General features: G+C 43.1%; 1 protein-coding gene across 3 annotated transcripts in view; it reads right to left on the bottom strand.

The window, feature by feature from the left end:
• palmdb (palmdelphin b) overlaps positions 1-20,573 on the bottom strand; it is a 39,332-nt gene that overhangs the window by 6,390 nt on the left and 12,369 nt on the right. Inside the window, exons 2-10 of one of the 3 annotated variants that reach the window (XM_038973303.1) lie at positions 19,840-19,891; positions 18,288-18,368; positions 16,496-16,626; positions 8,039-8,153; positions 7,390-7,450; positions 7,123-7,260; positions 5,357-6,505; positions 4,440-4,465; positions 2,376-4,071 (exon numbers count right to left, since the gene is read on the bottom strand). In XM_038973303.1, the coding sequence (XP_038829231.1) occupies positions 4,066-4,071; positions 4,440-4,465; positions 5,357-6,505; positions 7,123-7,260; positions 7,390-7,450; positions 8,039-8,153; positions 16,496-16,626; positions 18,288-18,368; positions 19,840-19,884 (1,752 nt within the window). In that variant the 5' untranslated portion in view covers positions 19,885-19,891 and the 3' untranslated portion in view covers positions 2,376-4,065. Of the gene's footprint in view, positions 1-2,375; positions 4,072-4,439; positions 4,466-5,356; positions 6,506-7,122; positions 7,261-7,389; positions 7,451-8,038; positions 8,154-16,495; positions 16,627-18,287; positions 18,369-19,839; positions 19,892-20,573 lie in introns of those variants that run through there. The other 2 variants (XM_038973302.1, XM_038973301.1) reach the window with 2 other exon arrangements.

The following is a 20,573-nucleotide window of genomic DNA, read 5'->3' on the forward strand; positions in this document are numbered from 1 at the left end:
ACAGAACACCATATCCGTAGAAATAAAATCAAATGTGCATGACCCTATGGTACCTACCAGAAGCTTCCAACAGATGAGCCAGAAGGAGATCATCTTGATCTTACTGGTCCAGACAAATCAAAATACACTCTTCACAACAAACACCTAACATGGACTCTGAGTGACTGTGTGTGGTGCGATGGGAGAAATACCACGCCGTGTTGATAACTGATCGGAGGTATTGATCAGTGAATGGTACCCATGTTGAAAGAACTAGAGGGGCACTCTATTGGCAGAAATGCCATTGTGATGAGGTTGATGCTGGAGATGGTTGTTCCTCAGGCTACTTCCTAATCACGGATGTGGCTACATGTTATGGTGGTGTCCTAGTGCACTCCCAGTCACCGAGTGGCCATTGAGTGCCCCTGTGTAAGCCATGGACTTTTAGCAAGCCACTCAATAGGTGACCAAGGTCATGATGGGATTGATTTTGGCCTGAATGGTGGCATCATGGAGATATTTCCTGCAGGGAATGAGATTGAAAGCTGCATGTGACATTTGTGATGTGTTTTGTATTTTGGTGTTCCCAGCTTGCGAAGCATCATCCAAATGACACATTAGCTAAATGCCACGTTGAATTCTGAAGTCGCTTGCGTGTGCGTCATTCGTAAGTGCCTGCAGCAGGCAGGATGCTTGGCAAGAAAGCTGTTGTACACTCTGCTTATTAGTTTCAAGGCTGTTCTCTATACGAAAAGAACAGTAGCTGTGAAGTTCGGGAACAGAACAGGCTCGGTGAAAAGAGACATGGTGTGCGTGGGCGGGTTGGAAACATGGAGTATGACCAATGATGTATATAAACCCTGAATTGCCCATGCTATGTATTGTCCATTAAGAGGCTTTGAACTGAGCGGTCGGACATATTGTCACTGGAATTCTACAGTATTTTGATTAAATGTTTAAAGTCAAAATTGTAATTGTATTTAAGTATTTTGTTGTTTTAATGGGGACAGTAACATTAGGTTTTCAGGTTTAACTCATATAATATAATTTAAAAGTATGCATTAGTGTGTGTAATAGAATGAATGTGGCAGAAACTAATGTAGACATGAATAAATGCATTTAGCTTCCAAAATATTTTTACAATGACGGGGCTTCAACACGGTGCCCCCCTATGAGTCATCTAGTGTATGGAAATCATTGAGGACGACCTGAAGGAAACTAGTGTGATAGAATATTTCTAAGAAACCTTGAGCCCTGCAAGGTTTACATGTTCATCTCGTCCGAGGTTAACATATTGAAATACCCAACGTTGACAATAAGAACATGAAGTCTGTCCTCTGGTGTTGATAGGTCAAATTCTCATTATTACAAACGTCAATAGTAGTGACGTTCTAATTTGACGGGAAAATGTGGTATAGTGATTTTTTACCGGAGATTGTGTAATTAATACATGTGGTGTGTTCCTGCACTTTTGAGAACACTCTACACTGCTAGCTTGTTCACTATTACAAACGTCAATAGTAGTGACGTTCTAATTGGATGGAACTACATTTTGAGCTTTTGTTGCTATGCACTGCTAGCTAGTGAGGGTGATGTCATTATCATTTTAATTTATCAACGGGACTTGTTAGAGCTGTAAGAGTCACAGCCTCTATAGTAGGAGGTTAGAGAGGGTGTGTGTGTGTGTGGGTGTGTGTGTGTGTGTGTGTGTGTGTGTGTGTGTGTGGGTGTGTGTGTGTGTGTGTGTGTGTGTGTGTGTGTGTGTGTGTGTGTGTGTGTCTGTGTGCGCGCACCTGGCTATCTCCCCAGGCTGGAATGACTAGATGGAGTGGTGATGATGGAGGCCTCTTCAGCAACTCGCTATCTGCATAGTCAAGTACCTAAAACTCTTATCTCTATCTGACTCCCAGACAGCACAATGTAACGCATGTGTAATGAAATGCATGCCGTACATGCAAGGACACCTGTTGCTGCTTTCAGGCAAACACAGAGAGATGAGTTCTTATTCTTTTACCCTTGTCATTTGCAGTGCACGTGTGCATGTGACTTTTATGAAATTGACAAACAAATTTCTTCATTTTGATCTTGTTGATGTACCTGTAGCAGTTAGAGCGTTGTGCCAGTAACCGATAGGTTGGTCGTTTTTATTCCTGAGCCGACAAGATGAATAATCTGTCGACGTGCCCTTAAGTAAGGCACTTAACCCTAATTGCTCCAGGGTCGCCGTTGATAATTGCAGACCCTGTCTGTGACTCAGGGAGAGTTGGGATATGCAAAAATCACATTTCCAATTCACACAAGTATTAATAAACACTTGTACATGTGTGAAATAGGACAAATATAAGCACCCACCAAATAATTATTTGCAAATATGGAAAATAAATGAATAGATAGGATGATCTTTCCATTCAGAGGTTTTATGATTGAAGAAGAAGTTTTAGTAAAAGATCAAATTAAAACATTTGCATTCTCTTTCTCCACACTTAAATTTAACCCCCAAAACCCCTCAAATGACCAGAGCGTCATCAAAACATTCAGCAAGTATTTAGTTATAGTCTAATACAGTCCAAAGTCAAATATAAATATCAAATATGAGCATTTGAATGTAATCAAAATATATTGTCAGAACACCTTGATTTTGTTCAGATTGTAATCATATATTTCCGTTCTACCTGTAGCTGTGTTGTTTTTCTGTATTACAACAATTATACTGTCTTTGACCAACCTCAGCGGATCTATACCTAATCTAACGCACCATCACACATTCACACACTGTAACACACTCCAATTCAACACCCACTTCTAGTTCACTATCTATACGATGCCCTTTCACCATCATAACCTTTTTAGACTTTTACAAGAGACAATTGCAGCAAACCAATACAAGTTACATCATGCAATAACAGTTCTGTTCTATAAAACCAGCTGGTATTTCTAGTCCCTGTCAGTACTCCGTACAAAGGAAAAACTCTTCTGTCTGTGTTATTGTTGCTGCGGTCCTACCTTATGCCAGTCCAGCAGGTGATTGTAGACTGGTTTTGGCTAGCAGTGTTAAGCTGGCGCTCTGTCTCTCTGTAGCCTCAGAGACTAGAACTCTGATTATGAATGTGTGTAGAGGGGAAGCAACCAATAGCAGAGCAGTGTGGATGGTGCAAAGAGATGGTCTCTCTCTCCTTTTCCCTTGCACACACACACTGTCGCATATTCATAAAGAGCGTACCCAAGACTTCTCTGCTGTGAGTAACGTTGAGAATGCTGATGTTTTGTACTATGATAACCCTGTGACGCATTTAGTCAAAACCAGGAACTTACTGTTCAAGTTCTAATCTTTCTAACCTTCTCGGGTTGTCTTTCCTAAGGTTTGTCCAGTGTGCTCTAACTTGAACTGATGATTGCGTGTATCTCGAGTTCAGATATGCTTTTCGGACTATTTCAATTGATAACAATCCCTTCACTGAATCTATGGTCAATCAATGTACAAACTCTCAACCATAGAAATAACATGTTGATAAAAAAACATCATGTCAATGTTATTATGCCCAGTCTTTCTTATTCATTTTCTTTGGTTATTCAGATAACACATTTTTATTTTCCAATTTAGTATGCAATATTACCAATGGCATTAATAATTCAGGAATTAATTCCTCATTGTAGATTTTGTGAAAGCACTGACAGCAGCAAAAGGTCAGTCACTTTGGCATTAAAACACTTTCACAGCCATTTTAGAAATGATCAGCAAATGTCTTTGAATAAATATTGTTGCTGATTGAATACTACACCTAATAAATTTAACACAGGCATACCATAAATGCATGATTGACATACAGACATTTTCGATTTCACACATTCATAGACCATCTTGGCACTTCCATGATAATATAAATACAATTCTGATCATCTGTCTTGTCAGTGGTCTGTCTCTTAGAAGAAGTTCTGTAACTGATGAGCAAAATAGTGTGTAGAAAAGGTCTGTTCCATAGGACCACTATTTTCTGTTCCTTATTCTTCACAGAATAGTAACGTCAGGGACGGGAATCAATCACTTTGCCGGTTACACTTTTCCCCCTAGCTTTGCCATTCTCATTTTCAAAGCTGTGGATAAGAAAAATGGAAAATGTTTAAGTTAAATATTTTTGAATGAATCTTGATTTTCACCTAAATTAAAGTCAATCATCCCACAAACCCAGTAATATAAAATGGTCTCCTGAAGATTTTCTGTCTCTAAGCTGTCTCTAAGATTTCTTCTTTACAATTTTTTTTTTTAGGGTGAAAGGGATTTTTTCCATCGAAATTGTAGCTTATATAATGGTAAGAAAAGGCTTATGTAAGTATTTCTCAAGCAATTGCCACTTCATGTTCCCCAGCGTAAGTCTTGGCTTTTCAGATGGATTAGGAAGAAGTACCCAACGACATGCTTGCCAATAGAAACCCAAAAGAAACCAGCATAGACAGAACATTACCTTGAACATGGAACACAGTTCAACGTCTGTACCAATGCAACACAACAATGGAGAGTGAGTTTCAGGGAGGAGGAAAAAACGAAACATTACTAAATGGTGATATATAAGTGATCACCCTTTGAAGTCAGGTAAATCATTATATTGAAAGAGTATTGTAGGATTGGCGGTATAAGTCAGTTAGTCAGTAGTTTAGTCATGCTGTGAAATTGTAGTCTGAAATGACAAAGAGAGAACTGCAACCAGTGGATAGTATGACAAATTAGTTTTAATTAGTTTGGCATTAAGCAGAACAGTTAAGTTAGATAGCACACACATACATTAGAAATGACCAAGCACTTCATCTTATATAAAATAAAGAACATCTCATTCGATAAATGTAATGCCTTTCCTTACAAGCAGCAGCATCATCTTTGGCATTCAGTACACCTGTACCCAGAACATGACCAAGCAAATGTTGATGTGTTCAGCAGTACGGCCACTGGATGGAGCTAAAGTCTAAAAAAAAACAAGTTAGTAATACACTGATTTACATGACAACATCTCTCCGATATTGTTTAGATTCAAAACAGTTAAAAGCTTCCATTCAGTTGTCAGAGTTGACTATAGTTCAAATAAGGCCACATAAAGTAATGCCAGGTGTGGTAACTGCTCTAAAACTGTGCCTTATTATCTTGTTAAAGGAAGATAAAAGAGGGTGAACGTAGGGTCCACGGGTTAGAGAATGCCGTACATGCTTGGGATGTGAGTAGGTTGGCGCAGAAGCCACAGTGTTCGCGTGTGATCTCAAAGGCTCACAAGATCAGAGAGAGAGTGTTAGGTTGTTAGAGTAGATGAGAGACTAGGTTAGCATTTGATGAGAGGGATTGAAGAGCCCCAGCCCCCTAAGCAGCAGTAATTATTTTTGCCCGTCTTGATACCTGCGCTCATGGGCACTTCTATGGCCAGGGGCTGTTGGTCTGGGTCGGAACTGCGCTTGCCAGGTTTGTGGGTGAACGTGGGTCGGTGTAGCAGACTCTCAGAGTTTGTGGAATCTGCAGTATAGTCTGTGTTGTTGTTGCATCTGGCTGTGGGTTGGAAGATCTTGCTTCGGTACCCCTCGGGGTGGTATGAGGGTACGTTGTTGTCATCTTCTTCATCATCATCGCCGTTTCCGATGACGACCAGCTCGGCCTGGATATTCTCCTCATCTTCCTCCTCTGCTGCGTTCTGGTAGCCCATGAAGATCATTGTCACTGGTTCAGAGTCCAGATCAGGTGGCAAGGTGTTCATGATGTTGAAGGAGGACTCACCACTGTCACTGGTGTAAAATGGTGACTGTCGACTGCTGGGGTAGAATGGAGACTGACGACAGTTGGGGTAGATTGGTGACTGCCTGTCCCAATCTGTCACAGAATTCTCTATCAGCGGTATGGGAGTGCGGCTTTCTCCTGAACTCAGGACTGCAATGATAGCTGGTCTGTTTTTATCTGGGTGTGGGCCTATACCACTGCTACCATTGGTGAGGCTCTGGCAAGTTTGGAAACCTTGATGGGGAGGTGATTGAGGCTGCACTAGATGCTTGTCAGCGTGGATGTTTGGAATGTGAGAGGGGGCAGAGCTGGCTACTTCTTCACTGCTCTGGGCTCCATCTCTGGGCAGAGCTTCTGGAAGCATCTGGAAAGGGCTGGCTTGAGGATGGGGGGTTGTAATGGAGGTCCGATGACCATTGGGCTCACCAGGACTGGGGCTGACGTGTCCCTGCTCAGGCTTCCATGCAGGGGTTGAAGGCCTGCTGGTGTAAGGAGCAGCATAGACAGGCCTGTGGTACTGGACCTCGGTAGGGACCTCTGCATCCCCAGCCTGGCGCAGGAGCGCCTCCACCTCAACGTTACTCAGTTCGCCCAACCCCACCCCATTCCGGGTCACCTGTCCCTCCGAGCGTAGGGCATAGACAGACTTCTTCCCATCATCGTAGACCTTCACACCCTTCTGTTGGAACTCTTCAGGGGTTAGGGTGGTCATGGACACGACTTGGCTCTCTCCTGTTCTCATGTCCTTCTCTACACTGATCTCCATGGCGAACATAGCTACGGAGAGAGAGAGGACATAGGATGGACAACAACTAGAACACAATGTGTATGATTCATATACTGAATGCTGAATGTATTTTGAATGTACCACAAATATGTACAGTCTGTTATAACTCCTGTCTGTACACTGTTTTCATGTATTTATGTGTTCAATCAATAATCAAAGTATAGCTCCTTGACAAATGAAAACAGCTTTTTATCCAATTTCTACCAAGCTAAAAATATTAAATTACAGGCTTTGAAACGGCATAATTGGAACAGCAGGTGTCAAGGCCTGATTCAAGCTGAGTCCGTGTTCTAGAAATCCAAATGAGTCACCTACAGAGAACGATCATATAAAGGCCCATATCACATAAGAATTCACTGTGATGTACAGGTGAAGTGCTTAATAATTCCAGATATCATCCTGATTTTTCTATGTTTTCGACAGTGCGCAGGTATCTATTCATTCCATTATCCTGCTTGTTGAGACCTACGGACGTTTGACATGACGTAATGTTGTGTTAAGCACTATAAAAGAGTGCAGATGGCCACTCATTGTGTGTCTAAAAATATTCACTCAAAATAACATAGGCCAGATATTGCATACAGAATACTGTATATTGTTTATATACCCTGCTTTGGTTCTTCACCATCAAGTCCTTCCTGTGGATTTTTTATTTTCCTCAGTGGTCTACTGGTAGGTGTGATGGACCTTTGCATCTGGAAATCTGTCATATTTGGAATCGGTGCGTAAACGTATTGTATCGGGTCTGTAAAGATAATAACCCAGTCAGTTCACATATGCCAACAGGTCCACCAGAAGATGTTAACATGGAATAAATATAGGAACATAATGTTAGGAAGACAAGCACAACACCAAGAGCAACAAAAGTATTTACCTGCCTGGTATTCGGCATTTAACTCCTGTGTGGAGATACAGGTGTTCACAATCAAAACCGACTGAAAGGATGATGTGAAAATCACAACAAGCCAGGTGAAAAAGAAGTAATTAGTAATTAGTGATTATTTCCAAACGTCTCAAGGGGTCTTAGTTTCCGGGTTAGTGATTAGACACCATATCCAAGGAATCAGAAAACATGCAACTAGAACAGTGGCACCTTCTGCCCTCCATCAATATAATTGCCTTCCATTTCGCATCACCTTTTCCTCTGAAAGCAGACCTTTGCTAACCGCCGCACACCCACACAGTCAGTTCACAGCAATCTCTTGGTGAAAAAAACGACTTGATCACAAATCACTACCTGCATATTCAATTAATATCCTTCATTTCATTGGAATGAAGCCATGACTCATAGACATAAAGGACATAGACACAGATTATTAGACATTATCCATCCCCCCATTGATGTGTAAGGCCAACGATGAGAATGATAACCCAAGTACACTGCAAACTCAAGATTCAAGCATTAGGCCTATTACCCATGAACCCTTGTTGTTCTCCAAAGAACCAGAATAATGGATATAAATACAAGTCCTACATTATAAGCACAAAGTAATGGTCTAATGTTAGTATTAGACGAGCAATACCTTGATGATGTCCTCTGCAGTCCTTTCCACCTCCTTCAGTCTCTTCAGAATCACTTCCTCGTTGGCTGAAATCTGCAGCTCCTGTGTTTCCAGAGCCTCTATTTCCGTCTCCATTCTGTAAAGTGGATGCAAAACATAGAGCAGCTTAGCAGCCGCAATCAGTCCAAACAGACAGTAATCACTCAACAAGCAGCGGTATTCATATGGAAATCGGAAAAACAAATTGACATTTGCATGGAAATGACCTTATCCATTGCAACCGTAATCATTGGTAGTCGGTCACTTATAGCTTAGCATGTAAATTAACATATGCAATGACTATGCTTGTTCTTTGATAGAGATAGATCGCTTGATTGAATTTGTGTTTATCAGTATGCGGCTTGGATGTCAATCAAAACAACATTGAATATGTTCCTTATTTGGCTCATATCAAATAGAAAAACATGACTATTTAACTTGCATCCAATATTTAAATATTTTACATTCAATCAAACTCTCATTAAGGTGAATATTAATAGGCTGTTTATGTGTTTTTCTAAATCTGGTTGTTTTGGTCAGGGGTCAAAGTCTATTTCTGAACCCTCATCCTGATCCTTGATAGGTTGTTTTGTCCAGGTGATGAGGAGGATTTCTCTCTAGATTGGTTTGGCGCTTTTGTCTGCGTCCCAAATGCCACCCTATTCCCTATATAGTGCACTACTTTTGAATAGTGCACTACTCTTGACCGGGACCCAAAGGGTGGGAATAGAGTGCCATTTAGGACATAGCTTTATCACACAACTCTGATACGGTCCAGTGAACAAAGCTCAGAGCCCATCTCATCACATCACTGCTGGCAGGCAGGATGGCAGGACAGACAACAGACGGGTCCCTCCAGTTCACTCGTCTCTCTATTAATGTTCTACCATCAGAAAATATAACAGTGCCTCTCTCTGATAGAACATATTATCACTTACAGCTATACTCTGAGAGCTATACTAAAAGCTATATACACTAACACTATAACACTAGAGAGTAACACTCTATACTCTCAAGAAGTTAGTATTGTTATTGCATAATGGTACTATTACTCTCTTAAAGTACTTATTATAGACTGGGTGGTTCGAGCCCTGAATGCTGATTGGCTGAAAGCCATGGTATATCTGACGGTATACCATGGGTATGACAAAACCTTTATTTTTCATGCTCTAATTACATTGGTAACCAGTTTCCAATGGCAATAAGGCACCTCGGGGCTTTGTGAAATATGGCCAATATACCACGGATAAGGGTATATTAAATATATCTGCATTGACTCTGAGGGAGTAATCCTCTCTAAGGGGGTTGGTTTAAGCAGGCAGGGCTATAAGCACAGTGACAGGTTGTTACGTAACAATGGTTGGGGTGGGAAGACTGTACGACCGTTGGCTGACACACAAAGCCTCTCACAGGGGTTAAGCAGTGGGTTAAGGAGCACCATCTCTGTATAATCCTTCCAATCGTTTCCCACTCATAGTAGCTCAGGCTAGAAAGGGAAAGCCTTTGAAAATCTCATGTGTTGCCCTTTGACTTAGAAACGTATGCTCTTGACTCACTAACGCGTGAATGTGTGCACTGCACTCAGCCACACACAAGCAAACATGGACGAACGCACAAGCACACTAGTGCCAAGCGATTTGTGCTTTTTGAGGTCAGTTCAGTTTCGGTTCAGTTTTAAAAAAATAATCACCGTTTTCGATTATTATTATTATTTTTTACATTAAATGCATTCTGAAATATGACCTTGGAATTATTTTTGTAGCTTTTTAATTGAAATACCAAAGCCAAATATGTAGAACATTCAATTGCCAAAACATTGAAAACATTCCATTGTCGCTTAACAACACAGAATAAAGCAATTAAAAGGACCCCCATGATGTAGAGACTACCATCACTCCTTAGCACTTATTCACCATCATTTATTCACATTACTTTACTTAAATAAAATATTTTTGTTATGTATATTACTTATTTTTCATATAAGTACTTTATTATTTAATTTCTTCGCATCTCATCTCTTCTGAGGCAGTAGCAGCAAGACTACCAGACAACCATCTAACGCTATCTCTGTGCTCCCCAACGAGCCAGGCTCCTCTTGGTTAGCGAAAAGGTTAGCCCATGATCATTGGGTTGCCACAGCTGCTCATACTGCAGAGCTTTCTGACAAAATCACTATTTTAGTAGTTCTTCAAAGTAGATAAGGCATTTTCAAGACTGCTACAACTATCAAGAGCTACCTCACAAACTGTCTCTATCCCTCTTGTCGCTGTGTTGTGTACATTCCTCTCCCATGGCGTACATTTGTGTGCGGGAAGCTGTTCAACCACACTAAACTGTTGATTCTTGTCACACCCTGATCTGTTTCACCTGTCTTGTGATCGTCTCCACCCCCTCCAGGTGTCGCTTATTATCCCTGGTGTATATATCCCTGTGTTTCGTGTCTCTCTGTGCCAGTTCGTCGTGTATGCTTTTCAAGTCAACCAGTGGTTTTCCCGTACTCCTGCTTCTATTCTCATTTGCTAGTCCTCAGAATACCACAACCTCCTGGAGGTCTTCAGCAAGGCACGGGCTACTTCTATTCCCCCTCACCGTCCTTATGATTGTGCCATTGATCTCGTCTCAGGCACCACACCACCTCGTGGTAGGCTATATTCTCTATCCGGGCCGAAGATCAAGGCCATGGAGGAGTACATAGAGGAGTCTATGGCTACTGGGGCCGTTGGTCCATCTGTATCTCCTGCCAGCGGAAGGGTTTTTCTTTGTGGAGAAGGACAAGACACTGCGTCCGTGCATTGACTACCGGGGTCTAAATGACTGTTAAGAATTATTACCCCCCCTACCTCTCCTTGGCTTTTGAACCTCTCCAGGGGGCCACCATTTTTTCCAAGCTGGACATTCGGAAAGCCTACCACCTGGTTCGGATACGCGAAGGAGATGAGTGGAAGACAGCCTTCAACACAGCCAGTGGACATTATGAGTACCAGGTCATGCCGTTTGGACTCACCAACGCCCCCGCTGTCTTCCAGGCTCTGGTAAACGCTGTGCTCCAGGACATGCTAAACCGTTTTGTGTTCATCTACCTTGATGACATCCTGATTCCCCCCCCCCCCCCCCCCGGTCTGCCCAAGAACATGTTCTTCATGTCAGACAGGCCCTTCAGCGCTTCCTGGAGAACCAGTTGTTTGTGAAAGCCAAGAAGTGAGTTCCACCGCTCTACTATCACCTTTCTGGGATATGTCATTGATGAGGGCAATGTTCAGATGGATCCTGGGAAGGTGAAAGCAGTGGTGGATTGGCCTCAACCTACGTCCAGGGTGCAGTTGCAACGTTTCCTGGGTTTAATAACTTCTACCGCCATTTCATTCGGGGTTAAAGCACCCTGGCGGCCACCCTCTCAGCACTCACCTCTCCCAAGGTACCGTTCACATGGTCTCCAGCTGTCGACAGAGCCTTTGTGGACCTGAAGCATCGGTTCACCACAGCACCCATCGGATCCATCCCGTCAATTTGTGGTGGAAGTGGATGCTTCTGATGTTGGAGTGGGGGCCTTCCTGTCCCAGTGATCTGCCCAGGACCAAAAGCTTGATTGCTGTGCCTTCCTGTCTCATCATCTCAATCCTGCAGAGAGGAACTACGATGTAGGCAACCGAGAACTCCTGGCAGTAAAGAGTGGAGGCACTGGCTGGAAGGAGCAGAACAGCCATTCCTGGTCTGGACCGACCATAAAAATGTGGAATATCTCTGTACAGCAAAGCGCCTTAACACCAGGCAGGCCTGGTGGTCTCTCCTGTTTACCAGATTTAACTTCACCATTTCCTACCGCAAAGGTTCCAAGAATGTGAAGCCTGATGCCCTCTCCCGCCTATACAGTTCCTGTGCCAAACCCTCAGTCTCTGAAACCATTCTCCCTGCCTCATGCCTTGCAGCCTCAGTGGGTTGTGGTATTAAGATCCTGGTTTGCAAGGCTCGATGTTCCCAGCCTGGACCTGAAGGGGGCCTGGCTAACTGGTTGTTGTTGTGTTCCTAACTCAGTCCTGTCCTGGAATGGGCTCATTCCTCCAGGCTGACCTGTCATCCCGGTTCCCGCCGTACCCTAGCATTCCTCTGACAACGTTTCTGGTGACCCACAATGGTTCCTGATGTCTCTGCCTTCATCGCCGCGTGCACGGTGTGTGCCCAGAACAAGACTCCACGGCAAGATCCTTCTGGTCTTCTTCAGCCACTACCGGTCCCTCATCGTCCCTGTTCTCATATCCCTCTGGATTTTGTCACTGGGTTTCCCCCATCTGATGGCTACTCCGTCATTCTGACAGTGGTGGATCTATTCTCATAGGACGCTCACATCATCCCTCTCCCCAAACTTTCTTCTGCCAAGGAAACGGCCCAGCTCATGGTGCAGCACGTCTTCAGGATCCATGGACTCCTGGTGGATATGGTTTCCAACCATACCACCCTAAGATGCCTGGTGTCAACCAATCCCACTACCTGGAGCCAACAACTGGTCTGGGTGGAGTATGCCCGGAACACCCTTCCCTGTTCAGCCACGGGAGTCTCCCCTTTTGAGTGCTCCATGGGGTATCAACCTCCACTCTTCCCAGAACAAGAACTGGAAGTCACCGTACCCTCGGCTCAGATGTTCGTCCGCCGCTGTCGACGTACCTGGAGAAGAGCTAGGGTAGCGCTTCTCAAGACCAACTCCAGGTATCGTCAACAAGCGGACCGCCGCCGGACTCCAGCTCCCCACTACCACATTGGGCAGAGGGTATGGCTGTCTACACGGGACTTGCCCCTTCGCGTAGAGTCCCGCAAACTGTCCCCTCGTTTCATTGGTTCGTTTCCCATCTCGAGTCCTTAGTTCCACTGCTGTCCGTCTCTTGTTACCCTGTACCCTCCGTATTCACCCTACGTTCCATGTGTCTAGGATTAAGCCCGTGTCTCAGTCCTTTGTCTTCTGTCCCCAGGCCCCCCCGTGCCATTGATGGCCATCCGGCATACACGGTAACATGCCTTCTGGGTGTTCGACCACAGGGCAGGGGTTTCCAGTACCTGGTTGACTGGGAGGGTTACGGCCCGGAGGAGAGGTGCTGGGTTCCTTCTAGAGACATCCTGGATCCAGCCCTCATCGCCGACACCCCGGTCAACCAGGTATGCGCCCAAGTAGGGCGCCAGGTGGCGTCCCTACAGGGAGGGGTACTGTCATACCCTGATCTGGTTCACCTGTCTTGTGATTGTCTCCACCCCCTCCAGATGTCGCTTATTATCCCTGGTGTATATATTCCTGTCTCTCTGTGCCAGTTCATCTTGTATGCTTTTCAAGTCAACCAGTGTTTTTCCCGTACTCTTGCTTCTATTCTCTTTTGCTAGTCCTCACGGTTTTTGACCCTTGCCTGTTTTGTGGACTCCGTACCTGCCTGCCTGACCTTGAGCCTGCCTGCCACTTTGTACCTCCTGGACTCTGAACTGGTTTTGACCTTTTGCCTGTCTACGACCATTCTCTTGCCTACCCCTTTTGGCTTGTTTAATAAATATCAAGACTCAAACCAGCTGCCTCCCGTGTCTGCATCTGGATCTCGCCTTGTGCCCTCATAGATTCTGGTGGGATTTAATACCAAGATATTTAGCTTTCTATATTTTGAGTGGTAAATAGCTCATTGCAATAGGCTTATATTTAAGGCTACAGCTTGGCAGATAACAAGTTATGGTGGCCTACAAATTGTGTGGAATTAGTAATTATTGTTAGTGACAATTATGGTTGTTGGTTGTAAGTAACGTTAGCTATATCTGATATTATAATGGCTCAGTTCAAGATTATTTTAAATGACTCTCTCTTAGGAGACACTATTCTGGCATCACAATGAAGGAAGATGGCCACAATGAAAGAAGTAAGTTTAAATCAGTCACATCAAGTAAACAGAATATGCAATGATATGAATGGGAGATGAAACAACATTTTCAGAGAACATAATTGTTATGCCCCCCCCCCCCCCCTGTGGTACATGGATGCCATAAAGGATGAACAGTAACATAGTTATGATGACAGAAATGCATCATCTACATACCTAGGAGAGACAGGATTAGGGAAGAGAGAACAGAGAATCTACCAACTGAGTTTAGTTTAGCTAGTGAGTTATTTTTCATAATGTGAAATCAACTCGACAGACCAGTAGTCATTTAGGACAGGGGCGTATGTTTTATTTGGACTGGCACACCACAGGATGTTTTCAACAGCACTAACACTGTTACTGAAATTCACAGGTACCACAGGTACCTGAAACAATATCTGCCCGAACACTGTTGCTGTAGGAATCCACAAGAGAACAAACATGAACTTTCTAAACACTGTTACTATAGGGTCAGAGAGAGGGTAAAAATATATTGTAGCACATGACAGGTTTTATCCTCTGGCTGGTCAAAAGTGTTCATGTGGACAGTTCAAGACATTTTAATGCAAAACAAAACATGTTTTATGTTATTTAAAGTAAAGTACTGTAATGTTTTATTGAAGGTGCCTCTCAGCGCTGGACAAAACAATTTGGGTGGACATCAATCGGGCTGTGCTGGACCGACCCATGTGGATGGCCTTCATCCTCATCCAGATCTTTGTTCTGAGGCAGATGGTCTTCAATACAACTCAGAAGATGATCTAGTCCCAGATGACTGAGACAGACACGGAGCCCAAACAGACTTAAGAACTAAATGAACTTCTACTTCTGTCTGTAAAATTGAAGTATAGTTTGACCAATGATTGCCAAGAGGAGATCATCATGAATCTTGTGGGTGGGAGTAATTCCGTTAGTGTCTGGAAACAGTACATGGAAATTCACTACATGTGTGAGAATTGTTGTCTTGGTGGGACATTCTGATGTGAAGGTGCATTGCAGGAGCTGTGAGACGGCAATCGAAAAATCGGAAAGACAAAGACGGTATTTAAAAAATATATATTTGCCTTTAGAAGAGCAAATTCAGAATATGTTGCAGGAGCATAGATTTGATAGTTAAAGAGAACCAGTCTTCTATAGATAATATACAGTATATGATGGGAAGATTTCTAAGGAACCGTCGCCTCTAAATTCTCCCGATAATCTGTCCCTTCAGTTGTGAGTTCCAAATTTTAAATCCTCGTCTTTTTTAGCATTTGACCACATCTTCGTATTGTTAATGATCTTCCTGTACATCTGAGAACAAACACGTCCTTCTCTGCGGTTTATGGTTTGAGCCCCAAATGCAACACATTAACACGTGCTTGAAACCTTCTGTAGCTGAATGTATTACTTTGCAAGATCAAGGTGTCAAATGGAAAAATCCTGAAGGTGAAATTGTGACTAACAAAATCTTTCCTTTAATTTTAGTCAGTTACACAGCTGCCAGACCTCTTCCTCTTCAAAAAGAGGGCATATCCTTTTGAGGAAAACTGTCAACTCAGAAATCAGTCTTAGAGTAATTTATTTATAGATTTAGCAACATTGTCTGGGAAAGCTGTAAAAGGAATTAAAGGCCCCAGTATTTTATCTCGGCTTGAACATTTTGACGTAATAGTGGGACCTATCCCAGATGTGCTATTGGGGATTTACCAGAAGCATGACCCGTTTCTGGTTAAACAGAGAAAATCATGAGATGTCATGGTATATAGGTTGATCAACTCAACATCTAGATGACATGCTTTTGAATATAAAGACGTCATACAACGTCTCACTTGTACCACGTTCAATCACCCAAAGAACATTTTGGAAGGCACACAAATGGTACACGTGGCTCCTGTACACTCTTAGAAAAAAAGGTGCTATCTAGAACCTATAAAGGTTCTTTGGCTGTCCCCATAGAAGAACCCTTTGAATAACCCCTTTTGCTTCCAGGTAGAACCCTTTCCACAGAGGGTTTTACATGGAACCCAAAAGACTTCTACCTGGAACCAAAAAGGGTTCTACCTGGAACTGAAAAGGGTTCTCCTATGGTGACAGCTAAAGAACCCTTTTGGAACCCTTTTTTCCTAGAGTGTACTATATTCTTCCACTACTTTAAGGAATCATATTGTTGCCTAACTTATTGTTTAAAACTTGTTAAGAGGTTTTACCACGTTTTATACGCTGAACTAAGTTGAATATTTCCCTATTAAAAACTCCCTACAGCGTGCCACAGTTCGTTCTTGATGCGATGTCTCACGTGCTTGACATGATTTCTCTCTATGGAATTTCTCTCAAGTAATTAAATCGACGTCAGTCAATTAGTTGTTTAATAACTGAATAAAAGTAAGACATTTTGGTTAATCACAGCACTAACACACACACACACACACACACACACACACACACACACACACACACACACACACACACACACACACACACACACACACACACACACACACACACGAACACACACACACACACGAACACACACACACACACACACACACACCATTCATCCCATTCTAAGATGTACCTGTCAATGTTACTCTGCAGTAATAGGGTTTGCTCCTGGTCGCCCTGGGCCTGTAGTTTGGTGGCCTCCTGGTCCTCCTCACTCTGAGGGCTCAGCCCATCCATCAGCCATTGCTCTCGAAGGGCCTTTTTCTATTTGGGGAAACCATCAATAGACTATGTTACACCATGAACTATAGTGTTGTAACTCAACAACTGTTGTGTGTCCCCAATGACCGCGTTGATATTTAAATTCCATTCCATTCTTTTTGACTTCAGATAAAATGCACATGCACTAGGTTTTTAACAATATACAGAGCATTCGGAAAGTATTCAGAACCCTTGACCTTTTCCACATTACATTACAGCCTTATTCTAAAAAAATATATTTTATTTAAATCTCATCAATCTAAACAAAATACCCCATAATGACAATGAAAAAACAGGTTTTTAGACATTTTTGCAAATGTATAAAAAATAAATTAAATATAATTTTTACATAAGTATTCAGACCCTTTACTGAGTACTTTGTTGAAGTGCCTTTGGCAGTGATTGCAGCCTCAAGTCCTCTGGGGTATGACGCTACAAGTTTGGCACACTTGTATTTGGGGAGTTTCTCTCATTCTTCTCTGCAAATACTCTCAAGCTCTGTCAGGTTGTATGGGGAAGGTCGCTCCACAGGTCTTTTCAGGTCTCTCCAGAAATGACTGTGTGCATAGGGTCATTGTCCTGTTGGAAGATGAACCTTCACCCCAGTCAGAGGTCCTGAGTGCTCTGGAGCAGGTTTTCATCAAGTATCTCTCTGTACTTTGCTCCTTTCATCTTTCCATCGATCCTGACTAGTCGGCCAGTCCAGGTCGCTGAAAAACATCCCCACAGCATAATGCTGCCACCACCATGCTTCACCGTAGGGATGGTGCCAGGATTCCTCCAGACGTGGCGCTTGGCATTCAGGCCAAAGAGTTCATTCAGGCCAGAGAATCTTCATTTGAGTGTCTGTTGGCAAACTCCAAGCGGGCTGTCATATGCCTTTTACTGAGGAGTGGCTTCTGTCTGGCCACTCTACCATAAAGGCCTGGTTGGTGGAGAGCTGCAGAGATGGTTGTCCTTCTGGAAGGTTCTCCCATCTCCACAGAGGACCTCTGTAGCTCTGTCAGAGTGACCATCGGGTTCTTGGTCACCTCCCTGACCAAAGCACTCCTCCCCTGATTGTTCAGTTTGGCTGGGCGGCGACCTCTAGGAAGAGTCTTGGTGGTTCCAAACTTTTTCCATTTAAGAATGATGGAGGCCATTGTGTTCTTGGGTACCTTCAATGCGGCAAAACATTTTTGGTACCCTTCTCCAGATCTGTGCCTCGACTCAATCCTGTCTCGGAGCTCTACAGACAATTCCTTTGACCTCATGGCTTGGTTTTTGCTCTGACATGCACTGTCAACTGTGGGACCTTATGTAGACAGGTGTGTGCCTTTCCAAATCATGTCCAATCAATTGAATTTACCACAGGTGGACTCCAATCCAGTTCCTAGAAACATCTCAATGATTATTAATGGAAACAGGATGCACCTGAGCTCAATTGTGAGTCTCATAGCAAAGGATCTGAATACTTATGTAAATAAGGTATTTATGTTTTTTGTTTTTAATACATTTGCCAAAATTTCTAAAAACCTGTTTTCACTTTGTCATTATGGGGTATTGTGTGTAGATTGATGTGGAAAATTTAGAATAAGGCTGTAACTTAACAAAATGTGGAAAAAGTCAAGGGGTCTGAATATTTTCCGAGTGCACTGTAAATTATAGTTTGTACTAAAACGTACCTTCAAACATTGGAGTTTTAATTTTTCCTCCTCAATTTGTCTCCTTTTTTTTGCGATGTCGTCCTGGACTCTTCTTTTCTCCTGTGAAGACATTCAAGCATGGCTTTGTCAATGGAGAGATTTCACCTGTTTTTGTCATTTCATAGACTTAAATTAATCTACAGCTAGTCATGGCTATTCCAACCAATGGGAAGGTCCCAGCTCCCCACTGTGCCTGTGACATCATAGCAAGTCAGATACAACCTGTCCACAGTGTCCATCTGCTCAATATAACAGTTTAGCAGTTTCTCTCTATAAATTCCCTTTGGGTTGGTTTCCAAGACACAGATTAAGCCTAGTCCTGCACTTAAACACTATTTCAATGGCTCTGTCTAGGAAACCGCCCCTATGCATATAGGCCTACCCTGTATGGTTGGATTGTTTGGTTGACCCAACTGCTGGGTACAGGCGTTGGGTCACTTTGTTGCGATCTGTTCTTTAAAAAGAGCAGGGTTGGGTTGTTGATGCTGGGTTATTGGTGCTGGGTTCTTGAGATCAGAAGACTGGAGGTGTAATAAGATCTATCTGAACTCCACACCCCTAATAAGCCAGGTCTCCTGAAAATAACCTAAGGATTACATAAAAAAAGACCTAGCTGCTATGTGAACCAAGCATGAAACAAAAAAATACCCAACTGATGCTTAAATTAACCAATGTTAACTTAATCCCAAAAACCCAACATATTGGGTTATTCAGGAATTCCAACTAGCTCGGTCAAAATCACCCACCGTGTGTTCTGTCCAATATTCATCCAACGCTGTGTTACCAAAGAACCCAAATTGGGTTGTTTTTAACCCATCATTTTTGGGGTGTGTAGAACCACACAGTACTTCATACATTAGATCAGAAGATGTAATGCTTATTTTCTAATGGTTGTAAGCATTATCAAAGAGAAATAATGCCTGTCTGTCTTCATTTTTGTAGAAAAGATATAACTGCATAGACACATCTGTAATGTAAAGTGTGGTGGTCAGACATATTGTTGTCTATTAATAGTCCCATGTTTGATCCTTGTATTACTAAGCCCCAGGGAGAATGGATATCCCAGATGAAGTCTAGTCTACTGACAGCTAGCTCTGTGGATGCACAGCTAGAGCGAAGCAAGTCCTGAAATCAGTGAAGCGTGAAGACAGCCAGACAGGAAAATCAGACTAGGAAAGAGATCAGGTCTATAGATCTCTTAGACTACATACTGAACTGAAGTGATGAGCTTACTCTCACTTCCTGACACTAAGTGTTTGACCTTCATTTCTAAAACAAGATATCCTGATGATTTCCTAGCTCTCTTTCACAGCTACTAGATACCGTTGCCATCCATTCTCATTTGCAGAATCATCACAACACAAATAGCTTCATAAATGCCTCTGACCTATTCAAATGTGTAGCTTTCAGAAACACCACTCTTTCTTTCACATGAATAGAATAATTTGGGTACTGCGACAGTAAAAAATTATCAAATGTCTGTTGTCTCTGTGTAATGGAACAATAAAGATGTATTGTTTTGTAGCTTTACCGTTATGGCCTGGAGCCGCTCCTTCAACAGGTCGGCCTCCTCCATACTGACCCTGAAACACAGAGAGGAGCGAGAGCGTTACCCGGAAGTGTATAGGAGAGTGTGAGAGAAAGAGAATTTGTGAGAGCGCATGTGTGTGCATGTGTCTGTGTGTATGTATGGTTGAGAGAGAGAGAGAGAGAGAGAGAGAGAGAGAGAGAGAGAGAGAGAGGGGGGCATAAACAAAGAGAAAGATAGAGAGAGTTAGTATGCCTGGCCTGGCAGGGTCTGTGACAGAGACAGGAGGCAGTGATGTGATGGTGACAGCAGGCTGGAGAGAACAGAACAGAGTTGGCCTGGAAGCATGTGACAGGAGTGTATCTGCTTGGGCCTGGGTCTGAGGAGGAAGGGAGGGAGTATGTGTGAGGCAGCCTGTGAAGGAGGGTGTGTGTCACCAGGAAGGGTTCGAGGGCTAAGCCCAAACCAAGGCCAACTGGGATAACAGGCATGTCTCTGTGACACGTCACATGGCAGAGTTATCCAGGCGAGGGGTTGGTTTAAAAAGGGATGGGGCAGGCAGTTAGGCAGACACACTCGCCTCTCTGGGCTGTGTATGGAATCTGACATAGATTTACTAGATTTTTTACATGCACCGTGATGTGATCACGGTAAATAACTGCAGATAAAGAGGACATGGCACCCACCATGCAAACAGAGAGAGGAACTGACAGGTTGTACTATGACCTATGAGGATT

The sequence above is a fragment of the Salvelinus namaycush genome, chromosome 33 (genome assembly GCF_016432855.1).
Source record: "Salvelinus namaycush isolate Seneca chromosome 33, SaNama_1.0, whole genome shotgun sequence".
NCBI lineage: Eukaryota > Metazoa > Chordata > Actinopteri > Salmoniformes > Salmonidae > Salvelinus > Salvelinus namaycush.